Source organism: Onychomys torridus, chromosome 8 (assembly GCF_903995425.1).
Source record: "Onychomys torridus chromosome 8, mOncTor1.1, whole genome shotgun sequence".
Lineage (NCBI taxonomy): Eukaryota > Metazoa > Chordata > Mammalia > Rodentia > Cricetidae > Onychomys > Onychomys torridus.
The window spans coordinates 50,701,331-50,713,709 of NC_050450.1; the positions used below are offsets into that span (position 1 = coordinate 50,701,331).

Here is a 12,379-nt window from a genome sequence, read left to right on the forward strand (position 1 = left end):
CCCCAGGGCACATGGTAGAAGGAAAGAACCAGCTTCCAACTTGTCTGCTGACCTCCATGCACACCATGTCAGGCACTCATGCATGCATGCACACATACCCATGTGCATTCACACAAAGTAAATAAATGAAACATAATTTTTAGAAAGAGAATGTTTTAAATAGTCCTCACAGTTTCTTTGTGCACACTCTTGGAAGTTAAGCCTTTTGTTGTTTTTCCTTTGCTGGCTCTTGCAGGAAACAGCACAGGGTGATCTGGGCTGGAGAGTCTGGGTCAGAACATCAAGGTGCAGGGTGTCACCTTACAATTAGTCAGGAAAATTTAGAAATAGAAACTCAAAGCTCAATAACTTTGTTCCCTTCCCTGGAAGCTTCCAGAAATCTAGACTTAGACAATTACAAATTACAAGGGAACTGCTTTAGAATACTGCTGCATGATGGCTCCATGGTTAAGAATGCTGGTTACTCTTCCAAAGGTCCTGAGTTCAATTGCCAGCAACCACATGGTGGCTCACAACCATCTCTAATGGGATCTGATGCCCTCTTCTGGCCTGCAGGCACACATGCAAATAGAGCACTCATATACATAAAATACATAAATCAATCTTAAAAAAATAAAGGCACTGCTGCTTCCAGAGTACCTGGGTTCGATTCCCAGCACCTGCTTGGTAGTTTACAGTGGCCTGTAACTCCAGTTCAGGGGATTAGATGCCCTCTTCTAGCTTCCCTGTCTCCAGGCATATATGTGGTTCACAGACACACTTATAGACAAAACACCCACTTACATTTACAAAACAAAACCTGCCTGTTGCTGGAGCAGATCAGTCAAATCAGGCACCTATTCTTTTTTTAACCTATGTCAGAGAGGGGAGGCGATGCTTGACATGGTTTTAATGTGAAGCCCAAAAGCTTCAGAGCTTAGCTTCTACTTATCTCCCAGTGACATCCCTGTGATTTCTAAGGAAGAACTGGTTACAAGGGTAAAATTGTAACCTTTTGTTTGTTTAATAAAAGTAGAACAGATTTTCTTATAATATTCTATTTAATCTTTCTCTTCCTATGAAATAGATTTTTTTCATCAATCCCTACTGTGGGAAATATTTTGTTACTTACATAGTTGTGGACAGATTATTTTAGGATAAAATACATCTGAGAATTAAGTCTGCTTGGAATCTGTGATTTTTTTTGTCTATTATGGAGACATTTTCCTTAAATGGAACTTGTCTCAATTTGGAAGTGCTCTTAACTTCCCTTCCTTGAACTTGAAGACCCATAATGTAAGATCAGTGCCGCCGCCTACTTTTAAACTTTGCCTAGGACATATAACCATCAGAAATTCTACCTGAGACTTGATAAAATCATAATCCTTCCAATGTGAGTTCTGCTCCCAGGTAGCTTCCTAGGTGACTGTATGATTACTCATCTCAGTCATTTCTTTGTAATCAGGACTTCCTGACAGCATTTTGGGTACCCCAGGAAGGAGTCTCAGCTCCACCCTTTCATCCTCAGCAGCCCGTGGAGTTCAGCTAGGCTCTTAGGGACTTTCCTTCAGGCCAAACCAGGATTTGTGGCTTCACCACAGGAAAGACTTTCCAGACCAGCAAGTATGAAGGCTTTATAAAGGTGTTGTAATCCAGGTTCAAGTGTGAGACTTATGGGAGAGGCATGAGGTAGACGAAGTGCACCCGAAGCCATGGGTGTGGACATAGTGCTCACTTTCCTATTGCTGAGCAAAAAACCTGGCCAAGGCAACTACCAAAAGGAACGGTTTCCTGGGGACAGTTCAGAGGGACAGGAGCCATCACCACCAGGCTTGGGAGCATGCTCCCTGGAGCAGCACCAGAGAGCTCTCATTCTGCTCCACAAAAAGGAAGAAGAGAGTACACTGGCAATAGCAAGAAGCTTATAAAACCTTAAGCCCACCCCAGTAACACATGTCTTCCATCAAGGACACACTTCAAATACCAGAGATTTATGGGGACCTGGGTTCAGTGTCTAGCACCCTCATGGCTGCTGACAACCATCTGTAACTCCACACACCCTGTAATCCAACACCTTTTTCCAGACAGAGTTTCTCTGTGTAACATGTGGTGCACATACATACAGGCAAACCTCTTATTCCCATAAAACAAAAGTAAGTCACTGTTTAAGTCATAGAATCGATCTTCTCAGGGTGCTTATAAGAATAATAAATAAATATAAATAAGTATAAAAGCACCCGAGAGCTGGACCTAGTCACCTGATCTGTAATTCCAGCTACGTGGGAGGCCACAGCAGAAGAAATGAAAGTTCAAGGCCAGCCTGAGTCATAGAGTAAATGCAGGGCCAGACCTGGAACTTGGAGACTGGAAAGTATAGCTCAGGCCAGGCATAATGGTGGATACCTTTTTTGTTTGTTTGTTTGTTTGTTTGTTTTTCCAGACAGAGTTTCTCTGTGTAACAGCCCTGGCTGTCTTAGAACTCAATTTGTAGATCAGACTGGCATCAGACTCAGAGAGATCCTGTGGCGGACACCTTTAATCCCAGCATTTGGGAGGCTCAAGGCCAGCCTGGTCTATACAGTGAGTTCCAGGCCAGCCTAGGAGAGATTTCGAGAGATCCTGTTTCCAAATTTAAAAAACAAACAAACAAAAAACATGTAGCTCAGAAGTAGAGCACACACCTAACATGCATTAGGTTCAGTGCATGCCTGCACACACACCTTAGATTTTTAGCAGGCATGATATGGATTGTGCTTATGAGTTTTTCTTTTCAGCCTATAGAATGTACAGCCCTCCCTGAAGCCCCCTCTCTCTGTCACTCTTCCCACGTTGGGTCAACACTTTCCATCTACTCTTTTTCACAGGGTTCTTGTAAGAGTTATTCTAAGCTGGGTGGTGGTGGCACATGTCTTTAAACCCAGCACTCAGGAGGCAGAGCTTGGCGGATCTCTGTGAGTTCAAGGCCAGCCTGGTCTACAGAGTAAGATCCAGGAAAGGCGCAAAAGCTACACAGAGAAACCCTGTCTCAAAAAAAGGGGGGGGGGGATTATTCTACACATACTACTCACTTCACCTTTGACTCAGAAATTAAATTTCATCGATTTTATCACAAGGAAATGATTTTATCATATTGAGAGCCACATACAGAGAATTATATGTGTTGGCTAACCTTAGTACAAGAAACAACCTAAGTAATTGATCATGTGGAAACTTTTAAAAATGAAATCAGCGGCTTGGGAAATGGCTCATTGGGTAAGAATGCTTCCTGAATTCAAACCCCCAGTGTCTATGTAAAAAAGGCAAGCATGGCTGCGCATGCCTGTAACCTAGCAATGTAGGAGGTGAAGGCAGGAGTATACTGGAGTTTACTGGCTGCCAGCCTAACTCTGGGTTTGGAGAGAGACATGGTCTTTAAAGAATAAAGAATGGTAGAGCAGGACTCCCATTGTCTTTTCCGGCCACCTTGCCTATCAGGGGCACATGCTCCTACATATGTGTTCTCTGCCCACACACACAACACACACAATCAACTCTAAGTTAGGAATTGCTTCTGCTGTAGATATCAGAAAGCTGGCTATGGTAGAAGCCACTGTGCTGTCTGAGGCGTGTGCTGGCTGACACACCCTTGGTGTGCTGGCTGAGAAGGTGGCTGACACACCCTTGGAGTCTGTGTCCCCCTTTGTCACTCTGTGGTGTCTGTCTTTCATACCTGATTATTCTACAGACCAATATGGCTACTGTAATTCTAGTCAGCAGGCATAAGCTCCAGCAGGAAGAAAGATTGTGCCAAGAAAATTGGACGCAGGTCATTCACCAACTGTCTCTTAGAGTCCAAAGGCTGACTCCAACACTCCTGTTTACACTCTGCCAGCACGGTTACCAAAGCAGAGCTCCTACTCTACCAAAGAAGATAGAAATCGGGCAAAGGTTATTCCTAGACCCGGCTTTACACTGATTAGAAGGGCACCCTAGGCAAAGGGAAACTCATTTGGTCTGAAAGGAGTCACGCTTGTTTTTATATGCATATGTTAATGTGCTTGAATTCTTTTGATTCTATATTTCCCTTCATTGGTTGGAGGGAGGCAGTTGGGATGCCTTGCAGTCCCTGCCCGGTCCATGTGCTTTTTAACTCAAATCAGTTTTTTGGCAGTGGTGATGGTTGTTCTCGCGACAGTCTTACTCTATAGCCCAGGCTGTCCTGGAACTCACTATTGTAGCCTAGGCTGGCCTCAAACTCTTAGAAGTTCTCCTGTTTCAGCCTCTCAAGTGCTAGGATTACAGATGTGAGCCACCATGCCAGCCTTTGTTTTTGTTTTCTTAGAAGGAGTTTCACTGTGTAGTCCTGTCTGACCGGGAACTCGCTGTTGAGCAGGCTAGCCTCAAACTTGCAGGAAATCTTCCTGCCTCTGCCTTCCAGGTGCTAAGAATCTAAGGCGGATGCCATCATATCCAGCTTGTAAGATCTTTTTTGTTTGTTTTGTTTTGCTTTTGAGACAGGGTTTCTCTGTGCACCCCTGGCTGTCCTGGAACTCTCTCTATAGACCAGGCTGGCCTCAAACTCAGAGATCTGCCTGGCTCTGCCTCCTGAGTGCAGGATTGAAGGTGTGTGCCACCATGCACGCAAGATCTGTCTTAAAAAGATGCTCTCTTTGTAAGTTCTTGCCAAGAGGCCAGTATAACTAACTGTCTTTAGCATTGCCAGATAAGTTACATCTCAACCACTGGTCCTTATTAAATATTCCTTAATGAAAGTGCCTTGTACATGGAGAGGCATGAGTTCTTACTGTTTGTTTAAATAAATTGTCCTTCAACTTCAATTATACCAAGCACACAAGAAATATCTTTATTATTATATATTTTTACTTTAGGTAAAGAGATAGACACAGCTCAGGCCATATTGGTAGAGGAGGATAATGAAGGTTCTTATACACATGGCTAGTCTAGGGTAAGAATTTGACTTTGCCCTTGGCTTCTGGGAAGTGGGTGTCATAGTTGATAGTACTGGCTTCAGTACAGACATTGGGCAATATAGTGTTAGTCACATGGAGGCTGAGATCAACCATAGTCAGTCAGTGACCCGGAAAACTCTGAACATGGAAATGTGGGCACACTTTCCTGGTTACCACTGCTCCCTGTGTACTGCCACACCCTGAAGCTGGACCAACGCCATGCCTCTATAGGGAGCACAATGTGACCTCTGCATCTAGAAACTTCTTAGACTCCACCTAGGGCATCTCTTCCTTTGGCTGACTTTATATCTTTTCTCTGTCAATCATGTGTGGAACAAGTGTCAGCAAGTGTATTTCTAGTGGATTGCTGATGGTTTCGGGAAACTTCTGAACTTGCAGCTCAAAAATCAAGGCATGGCCGGGTGGTGGTTGTGCACGCCTATAATCCCAGCACTTGGGAGGCAGAGGCAGGTGGATCTCTATGAGTTCGAGGCCAGCCTGGGCTACAGAGCGAGTTCCAGGACAGCCTCCAAAGCTACAGAGGAACAAAAAACAAAAAACAAAACAAAACAAAAAAATTTTCAAGGCAGGGCTCAGTGGTAAAGGCACTTACTACTCAACCTGATGACCTGAGACCCAGGGACCCACATGGTGGAAGGAAAGATCTAATTCCTGAAAGCTGTCCACACACACGCACAGACACACAGACAGACAGGTAGATACACACACACACACACACACACACACCATGGTGTGTATGTGTGCACCTCCAAGTAAGCAAAGAAATTGAGCCGGGCGGTGATGGCGCACGCCTTTACTCCTAGCACTCAGGAGGCAGAGGCAGGTGGATCTCTGTGAGTTCAAGGCCAACCTGGTCTACGATTGAGTTCCGGGACAGGCTCCAAAGCTACACAGAGAAACCCTGTCTCAAAAAAAAAAAAAAAAAAAAGGAAGGAAGAAATTGACCTTTTTAAAAAGTGTAGGCATTGTAGGGGGCTATAGCCACTGAACTCTATGAGCTCCAGCCCCTTATAGAGGCCTCAGTGGAGTAAGCTGCACTGAAGGTAGGCCTTGTGCTAGATGCAATGTGCCAGAGGGAACGTGCTAGAAAAAGGAGAAAAGAGCAGGGAGAATGTCACATTAATAAGAGGCCCAAAGTGAACGTTCTGTTTGAAGAGAGGTTCCAGGAGCAGAGGAGCAAAAGGCACTCTTTCTGACCCCATTGTCTTCATGCTCCCGGGAAGGTCAGCCATGTTAGAACTCCTTCTCTAACAGACTGAAGCAAGGGAAAGCCAGAATTTTAGAGAAAACATTTGTATACGCTGGGCGGTTACTAATGACACTCGCCTGAAGTCAAATAGCATCATTCCTAACAAGGATGAGCAAACGGTTCCTCTCTAGATGCCAGACAGAAATAATGAATACATTTCAAACCAATAATGGGAGCAGTTTCCAGTGAGCTCCCTTTAGCCGGTACCATTCTAGGCACAAAGACAACCTCAGGAAAAAACAAAATCTCAACAGATCAGGAATCTCAGGAACTTGACTGAGTGCTGAAGGAGGAAACAGGATCTCAGTGGCCCAGTTCTGATCGCCCACTCTCCTAAAAGCTATGTGGGATGGTGCAGTGGGGAAAGACACTGGTCCCCAAAGCCTGGTGGTCTGGGCTCAATCTCAGAACTCACATAAAGATGGAAGGAGAGAGATGACTCTTGAAAATTGTCCTCTGGTGGGGCGGTGGAGGCGCATGCTTTTAATCCCAGCACTGGGGAGGCAGAGCCAGGCAGATCTCTGTGAGTTTGAGGCCAGCCTGGTCTACAGAGCGAGATCCAGGACAGGCACCAAAACTACACAGAGAAACTCTGTCTCGGGGGGAAGAAAGAAAGGAAGAAAGAGAGAGAGAGAGAGAGAGAGAGAGAGAGAGAGAGAAAGAAAGAAAAGAAAATTGTCCTCTGAATTTCAGAACCATGCTGTGGCATGCACCTCCAGGGGGCAAGGCTGGATTTTGTACCCATGTTCCTTTCTCTAAGCCCAGCCTCTGCTCCCCAGGCTGTTAGCCATGCCCACTCCAGGACCATCCTGAGTGAGCCGACAGAACCAGGCTCTCTAGAGAAGGCTGGGGATGTGGGGTAGAGGTTGCCAGTGAGTCAAAGGAAATAATGACAGTATTTAGTGATGAGACTCCTGTCATTTTCCTGTTGAAAACCTTGTGACTCTTCTTGGCCCGGAGTTCTAAGGTCAGTTATTGACCCTCACCATGGGAAGGTTGTGTAGATAGCCTGCCTGGTTGGGAGCAAAGAGAGCTGTGTGTGTGGTGTGTGATGAGCCTGGATTTCTAGCAGTTTTTAAGGTTTGTGAACCTTATTTCTCTAATGAAATCTGGGCATGTGAAGGGTAGGGAGCTTCCCAATGCTGATACAATTCCTCACAAAGCTGAGCACACACCCACCTGGCCTCAAGAAGGTTGGTTATTCCTGCCTGGTTGTAGTGGTGGTGGTACATGCCTTTAATCCCAGAATTTGGGAGGTAGAGGCAGGCACATCTCTAAGTTTCAGGCCAGCCTGGTCTACACAGCAAGTTCCAGGACAGTCAGGGCTACACAGAGAAACCTTGTCTCAAAAAAAAAATAATACAAAAATAAAATGATAATAATAATGAAGGTTATTCTCACCTTCAAGTGTGCTTCTCCCTTTCAGCGAGTTTCCAGATGACCCAGGAGTACAGTGGGACACAGAGCGTGTGGCCAGCACCCTCCTCCAACACATAAACATCAATGACATCAACCTGGTAAGGCAATGCCACTCTGAGTGGAAAGCCCAGGCTCTCCATCCTGTCACACAGGCTGGCTTCTGCCGCTTGTCTTGTGTTCTATATTTATTGTGTATTGGCGCCCCAGAATAGGGCACCGGATCTCATTACAGATGGTTGTGAGCCACCATGTGTTTGCTAGGAATTGAACTCAGGACCTCTGGAAGAACAGCCAGTGCTCTTAACCTCTGAGCTGTCTCTCCAGCCCCAAGCCCACTCTAAAAGGCTGTCTGCTAAACCTGCTAAAGAGCAGACACATCTTCCAATTAAGTTTGACCTTATGTGTGATCAACCTGTTTCTGTCTCTGAAATGCTAGGATTAAAGCCATTCACCATCATGCCCAGGCAGCCTCCATTTTTTTTTTTTTTTAGACAGGGTTTCTCTGTGTAGCTTTGGTGCCTGTCCTGGATCTCGCTCTGTAGACCAGGCTGGCCTCAAACTCACAGAGATCTGCCTGGCTCTGCCTCCCCAGTGCTGGGATTAAAAGCATGCGCCTCCACCGCCCCACCAGAGGACAATTTTCAAGAGTCATCTCTCTCCTTCCATCTTTATGTGAGTTCTGAGATTGAGCCCAGACCACCAAGCTTTGGGGACCAGTGTCTTTCCCCACTGCACCATCCCACATAGCTTTTAGGAGAGTGGGCGATCAGAACTGGGCCACTGAGATCCTGTTTCCTCCTTCAGCACTCAGTCAAGTTCCTGAGATTCCTGATCTGTTGAGATTTTGTTTTTTCCTGAGGTTGTCTTTTTTTTTTTTTTTTTTTTTTTAGCAAGTTAGGGTTCCAAAATAGTCGGTTCTGTTGAAATCCTCCTGCCTCGGCCTCCCAAGTGCCAAGATTAGAGGTGTGCACCACCACACCTGACCGAAACAGTCCACTTTAAAGTTGCCAAGGTTTATTTTCCAAATCTCAAAATAGTAATTCTTTATAAGTTAATAGCTAAAATTATTTCACTGTTCAAAGCCTTTCTCATTTGATTGAGTTTTGTTAGAGGATAGAGACTGCCTTTTAAGAAGCCTATTGGGCTTCTTAAAAAATATTTTCTATGTAGTCTTTTTCTTTTAATATTTATTTATTAAGTATACAGTATTCTGCCTGCATGTATCCCTGCAGGCCAGAAGAGGGCACCAGATCTCATTACAGATGGTTGTGAGCCACCGTGTGGTTGCTGGGAATTAAACCCAGGTCCTCTGGAAGAGGAGGCAGTGCTCTTAACCGCTGAGCCATCTCTCCAGCCCACCTATTGGGCTTTTCAGTCAGTGACCCCTTCATTGGGTGAATTGATCCGTTAGACCTTTTTTTAAAGGCTGTTTTTCTTTTTGTTTTCGTATGAGCCTATGTGAGTATATGTGCACCCTGTGTATGCGGGAGCTCATGGAGGCCAGAAAAGGGTGTTGGGGCCCGGGTCTCCTGGAAGAGCAGTAAGCACTCTTAGCCACTGAGCCATCTTTCTGCCTCAGCACCCTGCTCTCTTACGGTAGTGGCTTTAGAGGACTGCCACCAGTCCCTGTCCTCGTCATCGAGTGTTAGCGCTGTTGGCCATTACCCGCTCACTCCCTTTGTAGAAGAAACTCCCCATTCCAAACTCGGAAGTCGGGGCCTTTCTTGAGCTGGCCCTTACGTCTTGAAGACAGACGAACGGGTTTGTCCTCATTTGGGGCTGAATTTCTTTTGCAGCAGCTGGTGGTGAGGTGGACTCAGCAGAGTGCAGCATGACAGGCATGAGTAAAATGTTCCCTTTCGTTCTTCTTCCTCCTCCATCCTCAAAGACACTGTGTCATGTCTGCTTCCTGCCACATGGCCTTTTCCTCTGACCCTCTTGTGCCCTCTCTTAAGGTCCACCGTGATTACATTGAGCCCACCAGCCCACCCAGAAGAACCTCTCAGACTTGAAATCCTTAATCATATTCGCTACATGAAGTAACAGCTCAGGGGCCACAACCTTACTCCACAGCCCTCACTCACATGAGCTGTTACCATCCTAGGGATGACTTTTAATGAGTCCTAAGCTTCACACTGATGGATTGAGTCTAGGGATCTGCGGGTGGTTAGGGGAAGCAGTAATGTGTTTTTTTAACAGTAAAACCCAGTTGTGATGCCTGGGCCTAGAAAAATTCCTCAACAGAACTCCCGACTCCAGGGAGTTCTTCCTTCCTTCCTTCCTTCCTTCCTTCCTTCCTTCCTTCCTTCCTTTCTTCCTCCCTCCCTCCCTTCCTTCCTTTCTTTCTTTTTTGTTTTGTTTTGTTTGTTTGTTTGTTCTTTGGTTTTTCAAGACAGGGTTTCTCTGTGTAGTTTTGGTGCCTGTCGTGGAACTCACTCTGTAGACCAGGTTGGCCTTGAGCTCACAGAGATCCGCCTGGCTCTGCCTCCCGAGTGCTGGGATTAAAGGCATGTGCCACCACTGCCGCCACCTGGCCGGGGGGCACTTTCTAATGATGGTCTGAGACCAATGATTGGTTTGGAGAACTATTCCAGAGAGCTTCTGAGTTTCAGGGCTGGGGTTCTAGCCTAGTGGGTGAGTGCTTACCTAATGTGCACAGTGCCCTGGGTTTGAATGCCAGCAATGCAAAATCAAAAAAGCAGGAAAAACTGCTTCTTAGTTTTAAGAAAGGGGAACATTTATCCTGGCCATCAAGCCCTTCTCCTTGTCATCCCGAGACTGTCTAGGGAATACCTGAATTGGCACTAACGCGCCATGGTGCTCCTGGAGAAGGAGACCAGCTTTCATGGTAGCCAAGGCCATTCCAGTGTAAAGAGAAAGACCAAGCCTGATGTATTGGTCCAGTCTATAATCCCATCACTTGGGAGGCAGAGGCAGGGAGACCTGGAGTTTAAGGCTAGCCTCAGCTACATAGAGAGTTCAAGGCAGGGCTGAGGTACATGAAACATTTAAAAAAAAAAAATCATAGTCACAGAAGAAACAGAGCAAGAATGAATCTTTTCCCAGACTGCCTAATTCCAGTTCTGAGCCCTTCATCTGTGTGAGGACACTTTCTGTTCTTGGGGACAACCCTTCACTTTCCATCACTCTCTAACCAACCATCTCTAGTCCCTTCCCTGAATCCTGTCTTCTTGTGTTTCTTCTATGATCACATTGACGATGTCTGTGCACATGGAACCAGAGGCAGCCTAAGATAGACTTCTGTGAGCTTGACTCCAGGACGTTGTGCTTGTGCTGTGGCATGAGGAGAGGGAACCCCAGTGAATCAGGCTGCATCTACCTGAACAATGCCTATGCAGCAGCCAGCCAAGAAAATAAATGTGCTAGGAAGTGGCCAGGCAGATAAGAAACAAGTATCTGTTGAGACAAGTTCTCATGTATCCCAGGCTGGCCTCACACTCACTGTGGATCAGGATGACCCTAAACTTCTGACCCTCGTGCCTCTCTCTCCCAGGAACTGGGGTTACACACAGGCACCACCACACCAAAGCTTACACAGTGCTAAGAACAAACCCTGGATTTCATGTATGCTAGACAAGTTCCACCAACTAAGCCACATTCCCCGGCCTACAGCAATGGTATCCTGAGCCTGGAAGACATCTCAGTCAGTAAAGACTTGCCTTGCAAGCATGAGAACTTGTGTTTGATCTCTAGGGTCCATGTTGGAAACAAACAAAACCCAGGCATGATGCTGTGTGTTTGTGAGCCCAGCATGAGGAGAGAGAGGCTCCCTGGCCTGCCAGGTGAGCCTGATCAGCAAGCTCCAGGCACGTGGGAGAGTGAACCACGCACTGACAGTTGCCACACACAGACCTATCTACCTGGGCTGCTCAGAGTTTGAAGAGTTTCAGGCTCTGCTCTTCCCTTCCCCCAAAGAGTGGTGAAGGCTGCTTTGAAGCTGAGGCAATGGTGAAGCCATCCAACAGCTCTGAGTGAGCCCTTCCTCCCGGGTCTGTCCCCACAGGTGGTGACTTTTGATGCAGAAGGAGTCACTGGTCACAACAATCACATTGCGTTGTACAAAGCTGTGAGGTATGCTTCTCTGGGTCATGGAAGTGGGAAAGGGTTTCTCCATTTGCTCAAGGGTCACAATCACTAAAACACCTTCCTGCCTGTTCCCCGAGCCCCAGAAATCTTATGCTTTTGTCATCAGGCATTGTTGCCCTACTGCTTATCCATCTACCCACCTCGCCACACCTTTTTTGTTTGTTTGGTTGGTTGGTTTGGTTTGATTTTTCGAGACAGGGTTTCTCTGTAGCTTTGGAGTCTGTCCTGGACTAGCTCTGTAGACCAGGCTGGCCTTGAACTCACAGAGATCCACCTGCCTCTGCCTCCTGAGTGCTGGGATTACAGGCGTTTGCCACCACCACCCGGTTTGTTTTGTTTCTTTAACAGTACACCGTGTGCATGCAGTGTCCAGAGAGGCCAGAAGATGGCATCATACCGCAGGGACTAGAGTTACAGATGGTGTGAGCCACCATGTGGGTACTAGAATTGAACCTGGTCCTCTGGAAAATCAGCCCGTGCTGTAAACCACTGAGCCGTCTCCCTAGCCCCACATCCTCTTTATGAGAATGCCCACAAGTCTTAGTAGGAGTGAGAATGACTGTCTCCTAAGGTTTTTGTTGTTGTTGTTGTTGTTGTTGTTTTTTAAGATTTTCTTTATTTACTGAATATTGTATAGACATACTGTGTTTTTACA

General features: G+C 46.3%; 1 protein-coding gene across 5 annotated transcripts in view; it reads left to right on the plus strand.

Moving 5' to 3' along the window:
• The window catches only part of Pigl (phosphatidylinositol glycan anchor biosynthesis class L), a 59,515-nt gene that overhangs the window by 41,316 nt on the left and 5,820 nt on the right, over positions 1 to 12,379 (plus strand). For 2 of the 5 annotated variants that reach the window (XR_004945658.1, XM_036196508.1), the window contains exons 3-4: positions 7,625 to 7,715; positions 11,642 to 11,709. The exons of 1 other annotated variant lie outside the window; for it this stretch is intronic. Coding sequence is in view for 2 of the 4 variants with exons in the window: in XM_036196508.1 (XP_036052401.1) it covers positions 7,625 to 7,715; positions 11,642 to 11,709 (159 nt within the window). In the remaining 2 variants the exon portion in view is untranslated. The remainder of the gene's footprint in view (positions 1 to 7,624; positions 7,716 to 11,641; positions 11,710 to 12,379) is intronic. 2 more of the 5 variants (XR_004945659.1, XM_036196510.1) reach the window with 1 other exon arrangement.